The sequence below is a fragment of the Cherax quadricarinatus genome, chromosome 44, assembly GCF_038502225.1.
Source record: "Cherax quadricarinatus isolate ZL_2023a chromosome 44, ASM3850222v1, whole genome shotgun sequence".
NCBI classification, from domain to species: Eukaryota; Metazoa; Arthropoda; class Malacostraca; order Decapoda; family Parastacidae; genus Cherax; species Cherax quadricarinatus.
In genome coordinates, this window is record NC_091335.1 from 14817964 (window position 1) to 14844301 (window position 26338).

At 37.7% G+C, this 26338-nt stretch overlaps 1 protein-coding gene across 2 annotated transcripts in view; it reads right to left on the reverse strand.

Moving 5' to 3' along the window:
• Positions 1-26338, reverse strand: part of iPLA2-VIA (calcium-independent phospholipase A2 VIA) — an 82107-nt gene that overhangs the window by 34577 nt on the left and 21192 nt on the right. For both annotated transcript variants that reach the window (XM_053789165.2, XM_053789164.2), the window contains exons 9-11: positions 10627-10889; positions 8403-8596; positions 3424-3574 (exon numbers count right to left, since the gene is read on the reverse strand). In XM_053789165.2, coding sequence (XP_053645140.1) covers positions 3424-3574; positions 8403-8596; positions 10627-10889 — 608 coding nt within the window. The remainder of the gene's footprint in view (positions 1-3423; positions 3575-8402; positions 8597-10626; positions 10890-26338) is intronic.

Below are 26338 nucleotides of genomic sequence, written 5' to 3' on the forward strand. Positions count from 1 at the left end.
TATGATTTTTGTCAACTAGTACACTGGAATTGGCCAAAAATATGGCTCAAAGTGGGCAAAATCGCCGATGCGTAAACATCGAGACCACTAACTTCGCGAGAGCATAATTCCATAAGTTTTCCATCAAATTTCATACTTTTGGTGTCATTATGATCGGGAAAAGATTCTCTGTCTTTTCATAAGAAATTTTTTTTTTTTTTAACCCTTTGAGGGTCGACAGGCCCTCTCCAAGACTCGTTCTCAGGGTCGGCCAAATTTAAAAAAAAAAAAAAATTCTCTTATGAAAAGATAGAGAATCTTTTCCCGATCATAATGACACCAAAAGTTTGAAATTTGATGGAAAACTTACGGAATTATGCTCTCGCGAAGTTAGCGGTCTCGGCGATGTTTACGCATCGGCGATCTTGCCCACTTTGAGCCCCATTTTCGGCCAATTCCACTGTACTAGTTGACAAAAAACATGAATATTTCGCTAGAACTCCATTTTTTCTATCGAATGAGTGCAAGAAACCACCCATTTATCAATTTCAACTATCCAGTACAGTGGTCAGAATTTAGCAATTTTGCCAATTTCACACAAATTTCAAAAAATGCCAATTTCCGAATAGGGTCCAGAATAAACAATAAAGACATTCCTGGCACTAAAATGACATTTTCTCTGTTCATTAGTCACGTCTCAAGGCCCCTCTTACATTCTTTTGCTTTCCACTTTGAATTTTTATTCTCACGAAAAATAGAAGATTTAATGTTATGCAGACTACTGCATTAGTGTAAAAAATGGTATGAATAATATTGGCATACTTGCAAAAGAATATCAGACTCACCAGTTGATGTGTATTCGACGCTTGGCATGATTTGTTTACTTTTGAACTTTGGTAAAAATTGAACATTTCTGCTACTTTGAGCTCAATTTCAAGGTACTTTTCATTGTAAAACCAGTCAAAATCATCTCTATTTCCGTAATATGTCTTCCATTCTATAAAATGAGACCAAGAAAACTAGAATACAACAATAAATACCTTACGAAAATACAGTGCAAAGTCGCTGTTTTATTAAAAAAAACGGTCAAAGTTTTTTTTTTTCTCATTATGCACTGCGTGCAGGATTTTTTTTATACTCTGCACACTGACCACATAGACCCATTCTTTCATATGTAGGCCTACCAGCTTTCTCCCACTAGATTTGAGGGCGCTAGAATTTAGGCGTACTAGTACGTCAAAAACCCTGGGTCGTAAGCCGTACTTGTACGGCCGAAACCCTCAAAGGGTTAAATTTGGTGACCCTGAGAACAAGTCTGGGAGAGGGCCTGTCGCCCCTGAAAGGGTTAAGGAGGTTTTGTGTGCGAAGGGCTTGGACTTCCAGCAAGCGTGCATGAGCATGTTAGAAGCGAATGGATACAAATGGTTTTCAGGACTTGACGTGCTGCTGGAGTGTAAACAATTTAACATTTATGAAGGGGTTCAGGGAAACTGGCACGCTGGACTTGAGTCCTGGAGATGGGAAGTACAGTGTCTGCATTCTGAAGGAGGGGTGTTAATGTTGCAGTTTTCTAACTGTAGTGTAGGCATGCCTCTGGCAAGACAGTGATAGAGTGAATGATGATGAAAGTTTTTCTTTTTTGGGCCACCCTGCCTTGGTGGGAAATGGCCGTTGTCTTAACAATAATAATAATAATAAAATTTACTGATGCCAAATTATGATTAACTTTCCATTTTTTGTTTTTTTTTATGTTTAACACTATGTACATATGCTAGTTTCTTATGAAATTAGGTGTATTTCAAGGTGTTTTAGAACTTCAAGCATGAGAAAATGCATTGCCCAACATTTCTCCACTTGGAATATACAGTACAAATTGGTACAAATAATTGTTTTTTCTCTTTTTTATCTGCTCTGGTCTTCTAACACTATGTAAAAGGAATACTTATGATATTCCAATTATTTCAAGGTGTAATATTCCTCAAAACATTTTTTAACTATACAGTGGAGCCTCAGTTTTCATATGCCCTAGTTTGTATGTAAAACTATAGTTTTTTTTTTTTTAACAAGTCGGCCGTCTCCCACCGAGGCAGGGTGAAAACGAAAATACTTTCACTTCACTCTTACATAATCATTGTCTTTGCAGAGGTGCCCAGATACAACAGTTTCGAAGCATATATAAAGATATATAACATACCCCTAGAAACTGCCAATATTCCAAACCCCTCCTTTAAAGTGCAGGCATTGTACTTCCCATTTCCAGTACTCAAGTCCAGCTATATAACAATAACCGGTTTCCCCTAATCCCTTCACTCTACTGTATGAGAAAAGGAGTTACTAGCCCATTGTGCCCGGCATTTTAGTTGACTTTTACAACACGCATGGCTTACAGAAGAAAGATTCTTATATCACTTCCCCATGTATATGAAAGGAAAAGCAAAAGAACAAGAACTATTAAGATAAAATCAAAGAAAACTCAGATGAGTGTGTATACATAAATGTGTACATGTATGTGTAGTGTGACTTAAATGTAAGTAGAAGTAGCAAGATGTACCTGATATTTTTGGGTGTCTGGAACGAATTAATTGGATTTACATTGTAGTATGTTATGGGAAATATTAACCAAAAAATACATTTTATTGAGAATAACTATAGTTTTACATACAAACAAGAGCATATGAAAACAGAGGTTCCACTGTATTTGGTTATTCTAGGTTAATTATATTTTACATTACATTTAGGTTCGAGGGAGTATCATGGGTTATATTAACATAATTTCCATATGTCCATAACACTTGTGTGCCTTCGAGACCACTGTATAACATATATTTACAAAAAAATTTTATGATACTGCAAGTATTTAAAGGTGTAATGCTCATGAAAACATGGAAATAAGTCGCACTATTTGACTACATATCATTATCTTAGGCTAAATCTACATAGTGTGCTTTTTTGGCTGAATTCTACTGTTAGCATCATGAAACTGTAATTAATACAGAATGAATAAGGTACTTTTCTTGCAGTTCTACACCTCTTTGCTGGTAGGGAAGCTGGCAACAGAACAACAGGTCCTGATTTTATTATTTATTTATGCTAGTTAGGCAGTGCTATCCATGATGCACTATATGGACCTGTCTCATCTTATATTTTTTTCAAAGGCATGAAGAGGCTGTAGAATGCCCAAACAGTTGTGTTGTGGTCAAAATATTGGCAGGTGGTATATCTTAAAGCATAAAAATTTGTCCAAACTAGTACACTGGACACACTCACTACCTACCCATTAGTATGTTGGACACAATTAAGGGGTTAGGATTCGTCCTTGAAGATGGTGGCTTAGATTATCTCTGTATGCTGACTTCATGCTCATGATGCTTATAACTATGTTGTAACCCATCCTTAATATCAGTGTATTAAACAATATTTCAATAAGAAAAATAAAATGCATACTTATGTCCCTTTATCTCTGACATGACAGTTGTTTCTCCAAGCTCCCTCTTTAAGATTTCTTCAAGAGGCTTTTCATCATATGGACGGTGGCCAACGAATACCAGGTCTTTCATTCGGAAATAAAGACCCTGAGTATATCGCACACTTTTCCCTAGAGAAGAAAAAGAAATTTAGGTCAATATAAAGAGAAAGTTCTTTGTAAATGAAACGTTATTAGAGACCACTCACTAAAAAAATTTTTTTAATCAATCATCCAATCTAGCCAATATATCCAATTCTTTCCTGAAATACAGTAAAATGCTCATTAATTTCTAAGACCAATAAAGACTGATACTTTAGCATATTCCGATTGCTAATGCCAGACTTTGTCTTGTTTATTAGTACGTACTACTACTCTTTGTGACCTCATTTTATGTGCTGTCACTCCATGATCACACTTGTCAATTTTTATTTTTTAACAAGTTGGCCGTCTCCCACCGAGGCAGGGTGACCCAAAAAGAAACACTTTCACCTCACTCACAAATAATCACTGTTTTTGCAGAGGAGTCCAGAACACAGCAGTTTAGAAGCATATACGTATAAAGATACACAACATATCCCTCTAAACTGCCAATATCCCAAACCCCTCCTTTAAAGTGCAGGCATTGAACTTCCCATTTCCAGTACTCAAGTCTGGCTATATAAAAATAACCAGTTTTCCTGAATCCCTTCACTAAATATTACCCTGCTTACACTCCAACAGCTCATCAGGTCCCAAATATCATTTGTCTCCATTCACTCCTATCTAACACTCACACATGCTTGCTGGAAATCCAAGCCCCTCCCCCACAAAACCTCCTTTACCCCCTCTCTCCAACCTTTTCGAGGACGACCCCTATCCCACCTTCCTTCCCCTACAGATTTATACGCTCTCCATGTCACTCTACTTTGATCGATTCTCTTTAAATGACCAAACCAGCTCAAATACCCCTCTTCAGCCCTCTAATACTTTTATTAACTCCACACCTTCTAATTTCCACACTCTGAATTCTTTGCATAATATTTACACTACACCTTAGACAGGACAACTCCACTGCCTCCTCGCTGCAGCATTTACAACTCAAGCTTCACACCATATAAGAGTGCCACTATACTTTCATACATTCCCTTCTTTGCCTCCACAGATAATGTTTTTTGTCTCCACATATACCTAAATGCGCCACTCACCTTTTTTCGTTCATCAATTCTATGGTTAACCTCATCCTTCATAAATCCATCCGCTGACATGTCAACTCTCAAATATCTGAAATCATTCACTTCTTCCATCATACTCCTCTCCAATTTGATATCCAATTTTTCTTTATCTAAATCATTTGATACCCTCATCACTTTACTCTTTTTTATATTCACTTTCAACTTTCTACCTATGCACAAATAACCCGCACATAAAAGAGAGAAGCTTACGACGACGTTTCGGCCCGACTTGGACCAGAAGTGGAGCAGGACAGCTAAATATAGGCAGGAAGAGGTGGTGGTAGTAGTAGTAGTACAAGAATGGTATATAATACCGACAAGATGAAATTAAGACACATGCGCAACACCCAGGCATCTCTATCGTAGACATTTCGCCATCCAGCCAGCCACTGGATGGCGAAACGTCCACAACAAAGGCACCCAGACGCCGCACATGTGTCTTCCCTACTTCCAACTCGAACAGTCGCCATCTAGTTGAATCCTCTCTAATACACAACTTTCCTTGCATGAATCTTAGCCCTGGCTTTGTCTCTGTATATGCCTTCCTCTCCCACTACATTGTAAAATGCTCCAAACTTCAGAACACCCGTGACTTAACCTGACTCCTCATTTTTTTCTTTTTCTTTTTCTTCTTCTCCCTCTTCCCCTTTCCTCTTTCTCCTCTGGGTTGTCTTTCTCTTTTCTGTCTCATGTTTCTGTTCCTTCATTTATTTCACCACTTCCCCTTTCACGCACCTCTGTGCGCTTGCTCTCCCTCTGTGGGCACCTAGCTCCCTTGCAGTGCTCCCCTTCCTGACTGGCTCGTCCTCCTTATTCCCCACTTCTACCACTACTACTACCTCTTCTACTACTACTACTACTACTACTAATACTGATGAAATTAAGACACATGTGCGGCGTCTGGGTGTCTTTGTTGTGGACGTTTCGCCATCCAGTGGCTGGCTGGATGGCGAAACGTCTACGATAGAGATGCCCGGGTGTTGCGCATGTGTCTTAATTTCATCTTGTTATTATTATATACCATTCTTGTACTACTATTACTACTACTACCACCACCTCTTCCTGCCTATATATAGCCGTCCTGCTCCACTTCTGGATAGTGTGACTTTGTAAATGGTCCAAGTCGGACCGAAACGTCGTTGTAAGCTTCTCTCTTTTATGTGCGGGTTATTTGTGTATCGTTCCAGTCATGGTATTGTGCCTTTTTTTGTTATTTCTACCTATACACACTCTCCCAAACTCGTCCACTAACCTTTGCAACTTTTCTTTAGAATCTCCCATAAGCACAGTATCATCAGCAAAAAGTAACTGTGTCAATTCCCATTTTGTATTTGATTCCCCATAATTTAATCCCACCCCTCTCCCCACCGCCCAAGCATTTACTTCTTTTACAACCCCATCTATAAATATATTAAACAACTATGGTGACATTACACATCCCTGTCTAAGACCTACTTTTACCAGGAAGTAGTCTCCCTCTCTTCTACACACCCTAACCTGAGCCTCACTATTCTCATAAAAACCCTTTACAGCATTTAGTAACTTACCACCTATTCCATATACTTACAACATCTGCCACATTGCTCCCCTATCCACTATCATATGCCTTTTCTAAATCCATAAATGCAATGAAAACTTCCCTACCTTTATCTAAATACTGTTCACATATATGCTTCAATGTAAACACTTGATCTACACATCCCCTACCCACTCTAAAACCTCCTTGCTCATCTGCAATCATACATTCTGTCTTACCTCTGATTCTTTCAATAATAACCCTACCATACACTTTTCCTAGAATATTCAGTAAACTTATTCCTCTATAATTTTTACAATCTCTTTCGTCCCCCTTCCCTTTATATAAAGGAAATATGCATGCTCTCTGCCAATCCCTAGGTGCCTTCCCCTCTTTCATACAGTTATGAAACAAAAATACCAACCACTACAACACTATATACCCCCCTGCTTTTAACATTTTTGTCATGATCCCATCAGTTCCAGCTGCTTTACCCTCTTTCATTCTATGTAATGCCTCACGCACCTCCCCCACACTTACATTCTGCTCTTCATTCACTCCTAAAAGATGGTATACCTCCCTGGCCAGTGCACAATATTACCCCCTCCCTTTCTTCGTCGACATTTAAAAGTTCCTCAAAATATTCCCGCCATCTACCCAATACCTCCATCTCCCCATCTACTAACTCCCCTACTCTGTTTTTAACTGACAAATCCATTTGTTCTCTACGCTTTCTTAACTTGTTTATTTCACTCCAAAAATTTTTTGTTATTCTTATCAAAATTTCTTGACAGTGCTTCTTCCACTCTATCATCTCTCATTTTACACTCTCTCACCACTCTCTTCACCTTTTACTATCCATATACTCTGCTCTTCTTATAACACTTCTGCTTTGTAAAAACCTCTTGTAAGCTACCCTTTTCTCTTTTATCACACCCTTTACTTCGTCATTCCACCAATCACTCCTCTTTCCTCCTGCACCCACCCACTTACAGCCACAAACTTCTGGACCACATTCTAATACTGCATTTTTAAAACTATTCCAACCCTCTTCAACCCCCCTACTACTCATACTTGCACTAGCCCACCTTTCTGCCGATAGTTGCTTATATCTCACCCAAACACCTTCCTCACTTAGTTTATACACTTTCACCTCTCTCTTACTTGTTGTTGCCATTTTCCTTTTGTCAAATGCTTTCAAAAAAATCCATGTAGACCGTGTTTTTACCAACGGCTCTGTAGTTTCATTGTAATGGTTTAATAGTTGCAGGGGTGGTGCCCGGGGAGGGAGAGAGGGGCTTGGGGACTACTGAAGCACCCCAACAGAATTATTTTTAACACACTGGCCATCTCGCACCGATGCAAGGTGACACAAAAAAGCACTTTCACCATCATTCACACTATCACTGTCATGCCAGAAGCATGCAGACATGACAATTTAGACATCACTCTAAACAGAAAATATCCCAAACCCCTAGAATATATGTAATATGTAATAATATTAATGCTGCTTCAAAACAAGTCTCCTAACCCACCTTTCAACAAGCCCTCCAAATATAGAAACACTGGCTCTGTCCCTAAGCAGGTGTGACAAAAATGCTCTCTCTCATCAATCCAAGTTAGTCTGGGTTGAGAAGGTCATGCTTTTCCATAAAGTTTGTGATCTGGGATCTCATCAACCTTCCAAAGACTTTGAAAATAGTTTGTAGTTTTTTGCCAGTGGTCTACTTTCTCCTTTGTACAGAGGAGCTATATATGCATTTTCTAGGGCCTCTGAGATTTCATCTAGTTGTAAGCTCTTTCTCCAAAGAATACTGAGTGCTCGTGATAGTGGTGTTTTTGTATTTCTTTATAAACGATGAACTATATGGATCTGGCTCGGGAGCTGCATACAATGTTTGTGTAAAAAACATGTTTTAGTACACACTTGAAACTGTTTTAGTCTTAGTTTACATATGTGTGGCCTCTTGTTCTTCCTGAGTATGACTGTGTGATGTGCTGCAGAATTAATACCAGGAAAAACTGAGACAAGCTACAAAACACATTAAATTACGAAGATGTCTCCATTTTTACTCACTAAGCCAGTACATACTCCTAGGAAAATATTGGTGTAAACTGTTTTAACACTGGCCGTCTCCCACCAAGGCAGGGTGACCCGAAAAAGAAACACTGTCACCATCATTCACACTATCACTATCTTTATTAGTATACTTTAAATTGCATAACTAACCCATTGCCAGTGCTAGAGCAAGGATACCCCCAGTGCTCGTTCCAGCAATCCAATCAAATAATTGGAGAACTGGTCGGCCAGTTGCTTCTTCCAAAGCAATTAAAAGTTGAATCAGGACAAGACCCTTGATTCCGCCACCATCAAGAGACAATATGCGTCCTCCTTTCTTATTTATGTGAAGCACTTTGGAGAACCTGATAGAAAAAGAAAGTCTGTAAACAGACACTTACATATGTATTAATTCTTATTTGCATTAATGACAATGTTAAAAACATTACTGTATTTTCCTTAACACTAAATGCTTGTTATAAGATGTATTAAAATCTTAAAGTGTCAAATCAGAACTTAGATTTCAAGTTTCACATATTACTCCCTGCAATAAGACAGGTATGAATTAGACATAAAACAACCAACTAGTTTCAATAAGGCCATGTAATTTTAGGTAAATGGACACATATGTAACTAATGTTACAATTCAATATGCCAAAGCTCCTGGAGAGTGAAATGTTGCCATAATAAAATGTCATATTAGCTGCACATCTGTCAATAACTCTACCATTATTACCAAGGCCACATAATATCTTCACTGATGACGATATAACATTTTACTAGACATTCCCTGAAACTTGATGACAAAATCCTATAATGTGAACTCTAGCGTATTTAGATCTGCAATGGAGTAGAAATCCACATGCAATAGACTTAAATCTAATCCAGATACAGTTGCTAATTTATTCTGGTATTATATCGTCTATCTGCGAGTCTAACTCACTAATCTGCCTTTGTATTCTAGGAAATAAAAATTAAAAAATAATACATTACAGATTATAGGTATTAGTAAATATATACTGTAATGATAACAGAATTATTACCATGACTGTTGCAAATACTTCACCTCCCAAAATAAATATTTTCTTTCTTTCTTTCAACACACCGGCCATATCCCACCAAGGCGGGGTGGCCCAAAAAGAAAAACAAAAGTTTCTCTTTTAAATTTAGTAATTTATACGGGAGAAGGGGTTACTAGCCCCTTGCTCCCGGCATTTTAGTCGCCTCTTACAACACGCATGGCTTATGGAGGAAGAATTCTGTTCCACTTCCCCATGGAGATAAGAGGAAATAAACAAGAACAAGAACTAGAAAGAAAATAAAGAATACCCAGAGGGGTGTGTGTATATACGTATATGCTTTTACATGTATGTGTAGTGTGACCTAAGTGCAAGTAGAAGTAGCAAGACATACCTGAAATCATGCATGTTTATGAGACAGACAAAAGACAATATGAAGAGATATTTTTCTCACCAGAAGCAAACAAACTGTGTCCATGATGAAATATGTACACTCACCTTACAACAAAATATGAACATTTCTTAAAAATGTGAAAATAACATCAGTGGGTCAGCCAGTTCCATTCACTGCCTCTTTTTTTTTCCTATAACTGTATTTAGTTCAGGTATGTCTTGCTACTTCTACTTACACTTAGGTCACACTACACATACACGTACAAGCATATATGTATATACACACACCCCTCTGGGTTTTCTTCTATTTTCTTTCTAGTTCTTGTTCTTGTTTATTTCCTCTTATCTCCATGGGGAAGTGGAACAGAATTCTTCCTCAGTAAGCCATGCGTGTTGTAAGAGGTGACTAAAATGCCGGGAGCAAGGGACTAGTAACCCCTTCTCCTCTATAAATTACTAAATTTGAAAAGAGAAACTTTTGTTTTCTTTATGGTGGGATACAGCCGGTTTGTTGAGAGAAGAAAGAAAGAACTGTATTTAGTGTATTATAGGGAGAATAGGAAGTGGTTGTGGATAACTGAACAGCAATGCATTTATTTTAAAGGATATATGGACATTAGCATCCATGAGCTGTTCTTGTCATCACTACAATATTCACAGGAATTGCATTCCTGGAAACACTATGAATATGGAAGATTTCACAACAGCATTCTTGAACACTTGAAGCAAGGGAATATTATATTACAGTATCAGTTTCTTCTTCCCCTCAAAAGAAACACTCAATTTTTTTGACTGATTTTTACAACAAAAAAATGAGATGACTACACATACACCAAAATATTATACCAATAATCAATATATTTGATCTAAAAACAACAAAGATAAAATTATAATACAAAGTAAATCCCAATTACAAACATGCCAAAATTAGAAAAAGTTAAATTTATTTTTAATAAAAATGAGTGGTCATTCTCCTAACTCACCCTAATGTAGCCTCTGCCTGCATTTCACTTTTGGTTTTCTCAAACATAGCAGTATCCAAAAATTCATCAAAATTTACACGGCAACGTGAAAACTGGTTACTTTCTTGGGGAACACCATCAAATGACCCTCTTGGTGAACATCCATCAGTGCAGTCTGGGTAGAGTTGTTGACAACGAGGGGCTCCAACAGCATGAAGGATGTATAACATAGTATTCTTCTCTTTATATGAGCTGGAGGCAATAACATGACGAACCACCGATCCCTAAAAGGAGAGTAATACTATTGGTCAACCAGTTAATATATATTTAAGGTCAAAAGACATTAAGGGGTTACCTCAAGCTCTTAAAGGTACTAGCAGTATTTCTGCATTTATTTTTATTTGTATTTTTACTGTACCACTAAGCACATTCATATCACTTGTGCAATAAAAGTGGTGAAAGCTTGATCCACTGTTGGCTAATAGCCAGACAGATGCACTGCCAAATTGTACTCTGCTAAAAGTACAAGCTAGAAAATTATAGAACATGTAATTCTTCTCTCAACGAACCAGCCATATCCCACTGAGGTGGGGTGACCCAAAAGGAAAAACAAAAGTTTCTCCCCTTAAATTTAGTAATATATACAGGAGAAGGGGTTACTAGCCCCTTGCTCCTGGCATTTTAGTCGCCTCTTACGACACGCATGGCTTACGGAGGAAAAATTCTGTTCCACTTCCCCATGGAGATAAGAGGAAATAAACAAGAAGTAGAAAGAAAACAGAAGAAAACCCAGAGGGGTATGTATATATATGCTTGTACATGCATGTGTAGTGTGATCTAAGTGTAAGTAGAAGTAGCAAAACATACCTGAAATCTTGCATGTTTATGAGACAGAAAAAAGAACACCAGCAATCCTACCATCATGTAAAACAATTACAGGCTTTCATTTTACACTCATTTGGCAGGACGGTAGTGCCTCCCTGGGTGGCTGCTGTCTACCAACCTACTACCTTCAGGAACATATAATTATGGTGTCAATTTATGCCGTGTTTATAAAAAAAAAAATTACAATCTATTCTCACCCTTGAGAGCCTGAATATAAAAAATTTGCTTATCTTGGTTACTGTCAGACATAAGGTTAATATTTTCAGCCTATAATATTGGGAATAGGCTGCATAAACTCTGCTTCTGTTTCATGCTTAAATTTCCAATTATTACAAGACAGGACAACTGGTAATATACATTTCTAAAAATATTTAAACAGGAAAATATAAATCTCTCAGATCTGATTAAATTCTGGATTCAGAACATAAAGGCAAAGTTCAGGACAATCAGAACTGATTTTTTAAAATACTGGCTGTCTCCTACCGAGGCAGGGTGGCCTGAAATAAGAAGAACCTCACCACCACTCACACCATCAATTGGTCTTACCAGAGGCACACCAACATTACAACTCAGATGCCCTTCTGAACTACAAATATCTCCACCCCTCCATCAGAGTGCAGGTACTGTACTTTCCTTCTCCAGGACTCTAAGTCCAACTAACTGGCTTCCCTGATTCTTTTCACAAATGTTACCTTGCTCACACTCCAATAGTACTTCAAGTCATATAAACCACTTGCCTCCACTCGCTCCTATACAACACACCTGTTGGATGTCCAAGCCCTTCACATACAAAACTTCCTTTATTCCCCTCCCTCCAACTTTTCCTGGATGATCCCTACCCCTCCTTCTCTCTGCTACAAAGTTTTACACCCTCCAAGTCATCCTACTTTGCTCCATCCTTTTAAAATATCCAGATCACCTCAATAACCCCTCTTCTACCTTCCGGGCACATCTCCACTGCCTCCAGCCTCCTCCTTGCTACAACAAATAAAACTGACAAAGCTTATTTCTTTGCAAGGTTACATTGAGATTATGAAATTACAATAATAGAGTACAGTGCAAACAGAGCCACTATCATGCATAGGCATTATGGGCAGACTTAATACTAAGGAAATTGATCATAGTTTGTTTAAGTTATACATCTTCTGATAAGAAGGGCAAAAAAACTGTATTATGAGAACAGATTATCCAACTTACGAGGTGATATAAAAAAGACCTGGAAGACCCTATCAGAAATTCTGGGAACAAAAAAGATATCACGAAATAGCGAAATAAAATTAGCAAAATCAGATGAACCCCAACTCCCACCAACAGAAACAGCAAACAGACTCAATGATTTCTTCTCCACTATAGGACAAAACCTTGCCAATAAAATCCCAAGCTCAGATACCCCACCAAATGACTACCTCACTGGCAACTACCCGAACACGCTGTTCCTAGCTCCGACTAACCCATATGAAGTCTCCCTTATTATCAACGCACTAAAAAACAAGGCAGGAGATTTAAATACCTTACCACCCTTTATATACAAAAAAGTGTCACAAGTACTATCACTAATCATTGCAACACTCTTTAACAAATCCATTGAATCCTCCACCTTCCCTACAGCTCTCAAAATAGCAAGGGTCACCCCGATCCATAAAGGAGGAGACCAAATAGAGTTGAATAACTATAGGCCAATATCCAATTTACACCCTCTCTCAAAAATCTTTGAAAAATTAATTCATAAACGAATCTACTCCTACCTCATCTCCCAAAACATTCTCAACCCCTGCCAATTTGGATTCAGGCCTAATAAAAATACTAATGATGCTATTATACACATGCTAGAACATATATACACTGCAATAGAGAAAAGAGAAGTCCCACTGGGGATCTTCATTGACTTACGTAAAGCTTTTGATACAGTTGACCATGACTTGCTCCACGTAAAATTGTCACACTATGGTATTAGAGGGCACTCCCTCAACTACCTCAAGTCATACCTCAGCAACAGAAGCCAATATGTGTACGCAAATGGGGCAAGCTCTTCCACTCAACCAATTACAGTTGGTGTCCCACAGGGAAGTGTCCTTGGCCCTCTTCTCTTTCTCCTATACATAAATGACCTACCAAATGCTTCGCAATTACTCAAACCCACACTTTTTGCAGATGACACTACATACGTCTTCTCTCACCCGAGCCCAGTCACGCTAGCCAATACTGTAAACACCGAATTACAGAAAATATCTACCTGGATGAGGACTAACAGACTTACACTAAACATTGACAAAACCTACTTCATTCAGTTTGGTAACAGAGCTACAGATGTACCTCTTAACATAACGATAAACAGATCACCTATCACAAAGCTAACAGAGGGAAAATTCTTAGGAATCCACCTTGATAATAGACTCAAATTTCATACACATATACAACAAATTTCTAAGAAAATTTCCAAGACTGTAGGCATACTATCGAAGATACGGTACTATGTTCCACAGTCAGCCCTCCTGGCCCTTTATCACTCTCTTATTTACCCCTATCTCACCTATGGAATTTGTGCATGGGGCTCAACAACAATTAACCATCTCAGACCACTAATTACCCAACAAAAGGCTGCAGTTAGAATGATAACAAATTCTCACTACAGGCAGCACACTCCACCAATATTCAAAACACTCAACCTACTCACCATACAAAACATCCATACTTATTACTGCACCTATTACATACATAGAACACTTAACTCTGATATTAACCCTCCCCTCAAACATCTCCTTGCCAACCTCAACAGAACACATGACCATAACACAAGGCACAGATCACTCTTTGATGTTCCTCGTGTCCATCTCACGCTATGCAAAAACTCAATGCACATAAAAGGCCCTAAAATCTGGAATTCATTACCTGTAAATATAAAAGAAACACTACCTGTTTATAAATTCAAGTCTCTTCTCAAGATCACTTACTCACTCAAAACCAAATAATTACTGAATAACTGAACCTTATAAATTGTATATCCTATATGTTACTCACAATTATATCACACAAATGTTAAACCTAGGACCCAATCTAACTTTGTTATTTTTTTAAATACACTACCTAACAGAATACTCCATTCGACTGAATGTACAGCAATGCATGCAACCATATGACCTGTCTTTGTAATACTCATTTGTGCTTTATAGTTATCTGTTTACAATAATGTTTTATCACTGATTTCATCATTGCTTAGTTAATCTTAAGTTAATTTTAAGCCAGCCTGTAATGCTATGCATATAAGTGGCTTTGGCATGCTGCTCTTACCTGTATTTTTTTGTACCTCTGTATGTATGCTAAAATTACTAAATAAATAAATAAATAAATAAAATAGCAGACAGTAGTCTTATTCTAATTACAATAATTTCATTAATGATATTTTTTTTTTTAACATGTCAGCCATCTCCCACTGAGGCAGGGTGACCCAAAAAGAAAGAAAATCCCCAAAAAGAAAATACTTTCATCATTCATCACTTTCACCTCACTCACACATAATCACTGTTTTTGCAAAGGTGCTCAGAATACATCAGTTTAGAAGTATATATGTACATATAAAGATACACAACATATCCCTCCAAACTGCCAATATCCCAAAACCCCTCCTTTAAAGTGCAGGCATTGTACTTCCCATTTCCAGGACTCAAGTCTGGCTATATGTACAATATAACATTGTGAGTTGTTGAAAGCAGTTTACAGTACGAGATTGCTACAGTTGGGTGTAAGGCAGTATTGTTTTGAGTAGGTATTTATACTACAAAGTAGGATTAATAATGCATGAACTTTGGGCATCTAGATTTGAAGTTTAAGATTTGGATAATTTTTCGGTAAAGCTAAATATTGAGTATTGAGTATTTAGTTTAGGGTGAGTAGATGGTTTCTGAGAAGAGCCTTAAACTGGTGTTCAGACCTGGTTACTTTAGTATTTACTGGTAATGAATTCCAAATTTTGAGACCCTTATTGTGCATAGAGTTTTTACACAGCGAGATATGAACATGGGATACATCAACAAGAGATCTGTGTCTTGTGTTGTAGTCGTGTGTCCTGTTAAGGTTGGTGGGGAGAAGTTTGAGTGGAGGGTTTATGTTTGAGTGTAGTGTTCTATGTATGTAGTTGGCAACTGAATAAGTATGGATGTTCTTAACGGTGAGCAGTTTTAGGCTTTTGAATATTGGTGGAGTATGTTGTCAGGAGTGGGAATTTGTTATCATTCTGACTGCAGCCTTTTGCTGGGTTATTAGTGGTCTTAGGTGATTTAATGTTGTTGATTCCCATGCACAAATTCCATATGTGAGATAAGGGTAGATGAGTGAATGATACAGTGCAAGGAGAGCTGATTGTGGAACATAGTACTGCATCTTTGGTAGTATGCCCACTGTCTTAGAGATTTTCTTAGAAATTTGTTGTATATGTGTCTAGAATTTGAGGCTGCTGTCAAGGTGGATTCCTAGGAATTTTCCCTCTGTGAGTCCTGTGATGGGTGATCTGTTTAGCATTATGTTAAGTGGAATGTTTGCAGTTCTGTTTCCAAACTGAATGAAATAGGTTTTGTCAATATTGAGGGTAAGCTTATTTGTCATCAACCAGGTAGATATTTTCTGCAATTCAGCATTAACAGTGTTAACCAATATGACTGGGTTTGGGTGAGAGAAGACATATTTTGTGTCATCTGCAAATAATATGGGTCTGAGTAGCTGTGATGCATTCGGTAGGTCATTGATGTAAATGAGAAAGAGGAGTGGGCAAAGGACACTTCCTTGTGGGACACTGACTGTGATTGGCTGAGTGGAAGAGTTTGCTCCATTTGTGTACACATATTGGCTTCTGTTACTAAGGTATGACTTTAGGTAGTTGAGGGAGTGCCCTCAACTACCTAAAGTATCAACTGTATCAAAAGCTTTACGTAAATCAATGAAGATTCCCAGCGTGAGTTCTTTCTTCTCGAGAGCAGTGTATATATTAGTTCAAAGTTCAAAGGACCCCAATGGAAATATGTCACTCTGTCTGACTTTTTTGGGTTATCCTAGGTTCTCTACACATGTGCTGCTATTTATGATAATTCCATGTAACTGTATTTGTGTATGCCTGAATAAACATACTTACTTACTTATTCTAGCATGTGTATTATACATCATTTGTGCTTTTATTAGTCCTGCATCCAAACTGACAGTGGGTCTAGTATGTTGTGTGAGATGAGGTAGGAATAGATTTTTTTTTATTCTTAATAAGTCAGCCATCTCCCACTGAGGCAGGGTGACCCAAAAAAGAAAGAAAATCCCCAAAAAGAAAATACACCTACCATCCAACTTACGACCTGCTCGACTTACGACCACTCGACTTACGACCGTGTTTTTTTTGCCAAATTTCTGGGAAATAAACAACTATTTGTGTTGTACACAGTGTTTATCCTAAACCTTACAGTATAAAATACAGTACTAACAGCATAAAAAGTAAAGTAAAACATGAAATACCAAAATAAAACAATAAAATAAAGTCATTACAAAAATGTGATGTTGATATTCAGTAGTAAAGTTCGACTTACGACCATTTCGACTTACGACCGGTTTCTCGGAACCGAACTTGGTCGTAAGTCGGATGGTAGGTGTACTTTCATTATCATTCAACACTTTCACCTCACTCACACATAATCACTGTTTTTGCAGAGGTGCTCAGAACACAACAGTTTAGAAGTATATACCTATAAAGATACACAACATATCCCTCGAAACTGCTAATATCCCGAACCCCTCCTTTAGAGTGCAGGTATTGTACTTCCCATTTCCAGGACTCAAGTCCGGCTATATAAAAATAACCGGTTTCCCTGAATCCTTTCACTAAATATTACCCTGCTCACACTCCAACAGATTGTCAGGTCCCAAATACCATTCGTCTCCATTCACTCCTATCTAACACGCTCACGCACGCTTGCTGGAAGTCCAAGCCCCTTGCCCACAAAACCTCCTTTACCCCCACCCTCCAACCTATGAATTAATTTTTCAAAGATTTTAGAGAGCAGAGGTAGGTTAGATATTGGTCTACAGTTATTCAAGTCAGTTTGATCACCTCCTTTGTGGATCGGGGTGACCCTTCGCTATATTGAGAATTGCTGGTAAGGTGGAGGATTCGATGGATTTGTTGAAGAGTGCTGCAATAATTGGTGACAGTACTTGAGATGCTTTTTTGTACACAAAAGGTTCTAAGTTATTTATGTCCCCTGTCTTGTTTTTAATGGTGTTGATGATGAGCGAGACTTTTGTTAAGTTGGTTGGGGCTGGGAATAGTGTATTTGGGTAGGTACCTGTGAGGTGTTTCAGGTGTTTGAGCTTGGGATTTTGCTCGCTAGATTCTTTCCTATGGTGAAGAAGAAAACATCGAGTCTATTTGCTGTTTCAATTTGTGGGAGTAGGGGTTCGTCTGATTTAATACCCATGCTTCACACCCATTTAAGAGTATTAGTACCACTATACTCTAATATATTTCCCCTTTATATCTCCATGGATAACATTCTTTGTCTCCAAAGATGCTCAATGCATTTCCCACCTTTTACCCCATCATCAATTTTATAGTTCACCTCATCTTTCACAGACCTGTCCATTGACAAGTCCACTCCCAAATATCTGAACACAATGACTCCTGTATATTCTTCCTTCCAATTTGATATCCAGTCTTATATTACCTAGCTCTTTCCTATGTTCACTTCTAATTTCCTTCTTTTACATTTTTTTTTTTTTTTTTATTATCACACCGGCCGATTCCCACCAAGGCAGGGTGGCCCGAAAAAGAAAAACTTTCACCATCATTCACTCCATCACTGTCTTGCCAGAAGGGTGCTTTACACTACAGTTTTTAAACTGCAACATTAACACCCCTCCTTCAGAGTGCAGGCACTGTACTTCCCATCTCCAGGACTCAAGTCCGGCCTGCCGGTTTCCCTGAATCCCTTCATAAATGTTACTTTGCTCACACTCCAACAGCACGTCAAGTATTAAAAACCATTTGTCTCCATTCACTCCTATCAAACACGCTCACGCATGCCTGCTGGAAGTCCAAGCCCCTCGCACACAAAACCTCCTTTACCCCCTCCCTCCAACCCTTCCTAGGCCGACCCCTACCCCGCCTTCCTTCCACTACAGACTGATACACTCTTGAAGTCATTCTGTTTCGCTCCATTCTCTCTACATGTCCGATAAGAGGAAATAAACAAGAAGAAAGAAAACAAAAAAAACCCAGGGGGTATGTATATATATGTTGTCTTTGCATGTGAAAAGTGTGATCTAAGTGTAAGTGAGAATAGAAAACATACCGGGTTTTGCATTTTTATGGGGACAGAAAAAGAACACCCAACCCTACCATCATTAAAAAAAATTTTACAGGCTTTCTTTTTACACTCATTTGGGGACATTGGTCCCCCCGGGGTTGGCTGCTTCTCCAACCTACACCTTCGGGGAACATATAATTATGGTTAATTTGTACCGTGTTTAAAAAAAAAAAATTAAAAAATCTTTCTCCCCCTTGGGGGCCTGAATATAAAAATTTGCTTATCTTGGTTCTGTCAGACAAAAGGGTTAATTTTTTCCCACCTATAATTTGGAATAGGCTGCAAAAACTCCCCTTCTGTTTCATGTTAAATTTTCCCAATTATTACAAGACAGGACAACTGTTATACTTTTTCAAAAAATAAAACGGAAAATTAAATCTCTCAGATCTGTTTAAAAATTCTGGTTTCCCAGAACAAAAAGGGAAAGTTCAGGACAATGGGGGCTGTTTTTTTAAAATACTGGCTGTCTCCTCCCCGGGGCAGGGTGGCCTAAAATAAAAAGAACCTCCCCCCCTCCACACCATCAATTGGTCTTCAGAGGCACACCAACTTTTACAACTCAGATCCCCTTCTGAACTACAAATATCTCCCCCTCCATAAAGGTGCGGGTCTGTCTTTCCTTCCCCGGACCAAGCCCAACTAACGGTTTCCCCTGATTTTTTTCCCAAAATGTTCCTTAACCCCCAAAAGGGTATTTTAAGTCCCTTATAAAACCACTTGCCTCCACTACCCCCTTACAACACACCTGTTGGATGCCCAAAACCCTTCACATAAAAAAAACTTCCTTTTTTCCCCCTCCCCCCAACTTTTCCTGGAATCCCTACCCCCCCCTTCTCTCTGCTACAATTTTTACACCCTCCAAGTCATCCTACTTTGCTCCACCCTTTTTAAAAATATCAGATCACCTTAAACCCCCTTTTCTCCTTCCCGGGGACATCTCCACTGCCTCCAGCCTCCTCCTTGCTACAACAAATAAAACTAAAGCTTATTTCTTTTTCAAAGGGTTTCATTTTAAATTAAAGAAAAACAATAATAGAGTACAGTGCAAACAGAGCCACTATCATCATGGGGGTTTGGGCCGGGCAATAAAGGGGAAAAGATCATAGTTTGTTTAAGTTATACATCTTCTGATAAGAAGGGCAAAAAAAATGTATTTAGGAAAATTATCAACTTACGAGGTGATATAAAAAACCTGGGAAACCCTATCAAAAATTTTGGGGAAAAAAAAGATATCACGAAATAAGCGAAATAAAATTTTAAAAACAGATGAACCCCAACTCCCACCAACAAAAACAGCAAACAGACTCTATTTCTTCTCATTTGGACAAACCTTGCCAAAAAAACCCCAAGCTCAGATCCCCCCAAATACTACCTCACTGGAAACTCCCCGAACCGTGTTCACTCAAAACCCCAATGGTCTCCTTATTACCCTTTTTCAAAAAACAACAGGAATTTAAATCCTTTCCCCCTTTATATAAAAAAATTCCCAAAGTACTATCACTAATCATTGCAACACTCTTTAAAATCCATTGAATCCTCCCCCCTTCCCCCTACAGCTCAAAAAATTAGGGTTTGATCCATGGAAAACCAAATAAGTTAATAACTATGGAATACCCAATTTACCCTCTCTAAAAAATCTTTGAAAATTAAATTCAAAAACGTCTCCTACCTCATCTCCCCCAAATTTAAACCCCCTGCCAATTTAGTTACCCTAAAAAAAATACTAATGAGTATTATACATTAGAACATATATCCCTGCAATGAAAAGAAGCCCCAGGGGGGATCTTCATTGATTTAAAATAAAGCTTTTGATACAGTTGACCTACCTTTACTAAAAATTTTCCCCTTGGGATTGGGGGGACTCCTCAACTCCTCAAAACTACCTCAGCAACGAAAAGGAATAATGGGCAAAGGGGAAAATCTTCCTCAACCCTTAATTGGTGTCCCCCGAAATTCCCGGCCTCTTTCTTTCTCCTATCATAAATGACCTACCAAATGCCCAATTACTCAAACCCCCACTTTTTGGATGACACTCTCTTTTCTCTCACCCCAGCCCCTCACGCTAAATACTGAAACACGAATTACGAAAATATCTACCTGGTGAGGTAAAAGACTTTAAACATTGACAAAACCTACTTATTCAGTTTATAACAAGCTACAGATGACCTCTTAACATAACAAAAAAACAGATCACCTATCAAAAGCTAACAGAGGGGGAAAAATTTTTGGGAAACCACCTTGATAATAGACTCAAAATTTCATACAATATCCAAAAATTTTTAAAAAATTTCCAAGACTGGAAATACTATCGAAATCGGTACTATTTCCCAATGCCCCCCCGGCCCTTTATCCTCTCTTTTTACCCCTATCTCACCTTGGGAAATTTGTGCATGGGCTCAACAACAATTAACCCTCTCAGACCACTAATTCCCAAAGGCTGCAGTTAGAATGATAACAAATTCTCCTACAGGCAGCCCTCCACCCAAAATTTAAAACCCAACCTACTCACCATACAAAACATCCCTACTTATTACTGCACCTATTCCCCAACATAGAACCTTAACCGTTTTAAACCCCCCCCTCAAACATCTCCTTCCCAAACCCTAAACCCAAAGAACTTTCCCATTAACAAAGGCACAGACACTCTTTGATGTTCCTCGTGTCCATCCCCCCTTCTTTAAAAACTCAAGTAAAAAAGGGGCCCCTAAAATTTTAAATTATTCCTTTAAATTTAAAAAACATTTGTTTATAATTTAAAGGGTCTTTTAAGGGATAAACAAAACCCCCAAAACCAAAAAATTTGGGGTTTTTGGAACATTTAAAAATTGTAAAACCCTATATTTTTCCCCTTTATTCCCAAATAAAAAACCCACAAGGAAAAAAATTTATTTTTTTTAAAATACACTCCTAACAGATAACTATTATTCTTTGCTTAATACTATTTTTTTGTTTAAAATAATTTTTGTTGTTTTATATTTTATTTCAAAATTTAAATTAAAATCTTAATTAATTTTAAAGGTAATATATGTATATAAGGGGTTTTTATTTTTATCTTTATTTTTGCCTCTTTGTGTAAAATTTTTATTAAAAAAAATTAAAAAAAAAATAGTTTCTTTTACAATAATGTTTATACTAAATTTAATCATTGTTGATTAATCTTAATTAATTTTGGGCCTGAATTATAAATGGGGGTTTTGTACAGCATCTTCCTTATTTTTTTTATTGTATTTGAAAATTAAACAAAAAAAAAAAATTAAATAAATTTTGACTTTCATTCTTTTCAAAATTTTTTTGTTTTTTTTTGTCGCCTTTTCCCCTGGGCGGGGTTCCCCAAAAAAAAAACCCCCAAAAAAATATTTCATCTTTTTTTCAACTCACAAAATCATTTTTTGGGAAAACCCCAGAAAAATCAGTTTAAGTATATTTACTTATAAAAAATCACCCCTTCCCCCCAAACCTTAATACCCCAAAACCCCATTTTTAAAATTTGGCGGCTTTTTTTCCAGGACTCAAGTCTGGCTATATTTTCAATATAACTTTGGATTGTTGAAAAGCGGTTTACAATAGATTGCTAAAATTTGGGGTGAAGGATATTTTTTTGAGTGGTATTTTTAAAGGGGGATTTTGTGAACGGGCTCTGTTTGAATTTTAAAGTTTGGATTTTTTGGTGAAATTTTGGTATTAAATTTTTGGTTTGGGTGATGAGGGTTTTGGAAGACCTTTAAACTGGTGTTTAAGCCCTTTTAAACTTTATTTTACTTTAAATTAAATTTGAGACCATGTGGGCATGGTTTTTTTGGCGAGATTTGAACAGGGTTTCATAAAAGAGATCATGTCTTGTTTTTAAAGTCTTTCCTTTTAAAAGGTTGGGGGGGAAGTTTGGTGGGGGGTTTATGTTTAAATGTGGTTTTTCTATGTATGTTTTTAAAGTAAATTTGGATGTTTTGGGGGCTTTTTGGTTTTGAATATTGTGGGGGGTATTTGTCAGGGGGGGAATTTGTTATCATTCTGACGGGTTTTTCTAGTTATTAGTGGTTTTGGTGTTTAATGTTGTTGTTTCCCCTTGAAAAATTCCTTGTGAATGGGGGTGATGATAAATGATAATGAAAGGGGAAACTGATTGGGGAACATAGTACCATTTTTGGGTAGTATGCCCACTGTCTTAGAATTTTCTTAGAAATTTGTTGTTTTGTGGGGGTTTAAAACTGCTGTAAAGGTGGTTTCCCTAAATTTTTCCTCTGTGAGTCCTGTGATGGGTGATCTGTTTGGGTTTTATTTAAGTGGAATGTTTGCAGTTCTGTTTCCAAACTGAAGGGAAATAGGTTTTTTTCAATATTGAGGAAAAGCTTTGTCATCAACCAGGTAGATATTTTCTGAAATTTCCCGCTTTGAGTTTTAAACCCAAATGATTTGGGTTTGGGTGAAAAGGGGAATATTTTGTGTCATCTGCAAAAAATTTGGGTCTGAGTAGCTGTGATGCTTGGTGGTCATTGATGTAAATGAGAAGAGGGTGGGAAAAGGACACTTCCTTGGGGGCCCACTGACTGTGATTGGCTAGTGGAAGAGTTTGCCCCCATTTGTGTACACATATTGGCTTCTGTTACAAAGGGTATGACTTTAGGTAGTTGAAGTGCCCCCCAACTCCAAAAGCCCCAACTGTACCCAAAAAGCTTTTGGAAATAATTGAAGTTTCCCCCAGGTGGGTTCTTTTTAGAGCAGTGTATTTTTTAGTTAAAAGTTAAAAGGATTTAAATATTATTTCTATTTTTTTGGGGTTATCTGGTTCTCAAATTTTGTTCTTTTTGAAAATTTTCAGTAACGTTTTGTTGTCCCGGGGTCATCCACTTATTCAAGTTTTATTTCATTTTGTGCTTTTTTGACCCTGTCTTTGACAGTGGAGCTTATGTTTTTAGGATGAGGTAGGAATTTTTTTTTTATTCTTAAAAAGTCAACCATCTCCCAAGGCAGGGGGGCCCAAAAAAAAAAGAAAACCCCCAAAAGAAAAAAACACCTCCAAATAACTTACGACCTGCTCGACTTCGACCCTCGACTTACGCCCCGTTTTTTTGCCAAATTTCGGGAAATAAACAACTATTTGTGTTTGGTTTTTTCCCCAAAACCCTTTAAAAATTATAAAATACAGTACTAACAGCAAAAAAAGTAAGTAAAAAAATGAAATCCCCAAAATAAAACAATAAAAAAAAGTCATTAAAAAAAATGTGATTTGATATTCAGTAAAAAAGGTTCTTGACCTTTTCGACTTACGACGGTTTCTAAAAACCGAACTTGGTGGTAAGTGGGATAAAATAAAATTTCCATTATCATTCAACACTTTCACCTCCTCACACATAATCACTGTTTTTGCAGAGGTGCTCAGAACCAACAGTTTAAAGTATATACCTAAAAAGATACAAACATACCCCTCAAAAATTTTGCTAATTCCCCCCTCCTTTAGAGTGCGGTTTGTACCCCTTTTTCCAGGACTCAAACCCGGCTATATAAAAATAACCGGTTTCCCTGAATCCTTTCCAAAAATATTCCCTGCTCCCTCCAACAGTTGTCGGTCCCAAATACCATTAAGGGCTCCATTCCTCCCCATTTTAACGCCCCCACGCCCCCGCTTGCTGGAAGTCCCAAACCCCCCACAAAACCTCCTTTTCCCCCCCCCTCCAACCTATGAAATTTAAATTTTTTAAAATTTTAGAAAGAGTGGGGTTGATTTGAAAATTAATTTTCCAATCAGTTTTATCATCCTTTTTGGGGTTGATTATAAAATTGAGTTTGAATGGAGGGTTCATTGGGGGGTTTAAGTGGTTTTCAATTTGTTGACAGTCTTGGATCTTTTTTTAAAAAAGGGTTTTGTTATTTAAAAATTTTCTTTTTAAAAATTTTTGATGATGAGGGGAAGAATTAGTTGGGGGGGGAAATAGTGTATTTGGTATTTTTTGAAAATTTTTTAGGGGTTGGAAAAAATTTTCTTTAAGGGTTCTTTTGGGGAAAAAACTGAATCTATTTTATTTTAATTTGTGGAGTGGGTTTGTTGATTTAAAAATTTTTTAAATTTGTTTAATGTTCTTAAAATTTCCCAATTTTATTTCATGAAAATTTTTTTAAAAGATTCAAAGTTTCCCCCCTTTTAAAATTTAGTTTTTTGTTTCATCTTTTACAATTAATTTTACAAATCCCCTCCAAAAATCTGAACTTTGTTGATATTCTTTTAAATTTGTTTGATCTTATGTTTTGTTTTTTCCCAAAATTAATTCTTTTTTTTCCCTTTTTTTACATTTTTTTTATTATCCCCCGGGATTCCTGAAAAGGGGGGGGAAAAAACTTTTTAAACATTATCCTTTACTTTTCTTAGAAGGGTTTCTTTTTTCCCCAGTTTAAAAGCAACATTAAACCCTTTTGAGGCATTTTCCCTTTTTCCCGGGTAGTCCATTTCCTTTCCCGATCCCTTATAAAAGTTTTTTCTCCTAAAAACCCCTCAATTTAAAAAACCCTTTTTCCTCCATTCATTATCAAACAAACCCCCCTGCCCCTTAAAATCAAACCCCCGCCAAGAAAAATCCTTTTCCCCCTCCAACCCCCCCGGGTTTTTCCCGCCCCTTTTCCCGATGGTACATTTAACAGCTCCCCTTTTTCTAAAATTTAAACCTCCCAAAAACCCCCCTCGCCCCCTGGACAACAGTTTTTGGGAATCCGCCCCCCTCCCAACTTAAACTCCCAATTCTCTGCATGATATTACCCACATTTCCCTCCAGACATGACCTTTCCCTGCCTCCAGCCTTCTCCCCCCGCTGCAACATTCATCACCACGCTTCCCCCCAAAAAGGCGTTGGTAAAAATATCTCTCATTCCCCCCCGCCCTCCAAGGACAAAGTTCTTTGTCTCCACAGACTCCTAAGTGCACCACTCACTCTTTTTCCCTCATCAATTCTATGATTCACCTCATCTTTCATAGACCCATCCGCTGACACGTCCACTCCCAAATATCTGAATACGTTCACCTCCTCCATACTCTCTCCCTCCAATCTGATATTCAATCTTTCATCACCTAATCTTTTTGTTATCCTCATAACCTTACTCTTTCCTGTATTCACCTTTAATTTTCTTCTTTTGCACACCCTACCAAATTCATCCACCAATCTCTGCAACTTCTCTTCAGAATCTCCCAAGAGCACAGTGTCATCAGCAAAGAGCAGCTGTGACAACTCCCACTTTGTGTGTGATTCTTTATCTTTTAACTCCACGCCTCTTGCCAAGACCCTCGCATTTACTTCTCTTACAACCCCATCTATAAATATATTAAACAACCACGGTGACATCACACATCCTTGTCTAAGGCCTACTTTTACTGGAAAAAAAATTTCCCTCTTTCCTACATACTCTAACTTGAGCCTCACTATCCTCGTAAAAACTCTTCACTGCTTTCAGTAACCTACCTCCTACACCATACACTTGCAACATCTGCCACATTGCCCCCCTATCCACCCTGTCATACGCCTTTTCCA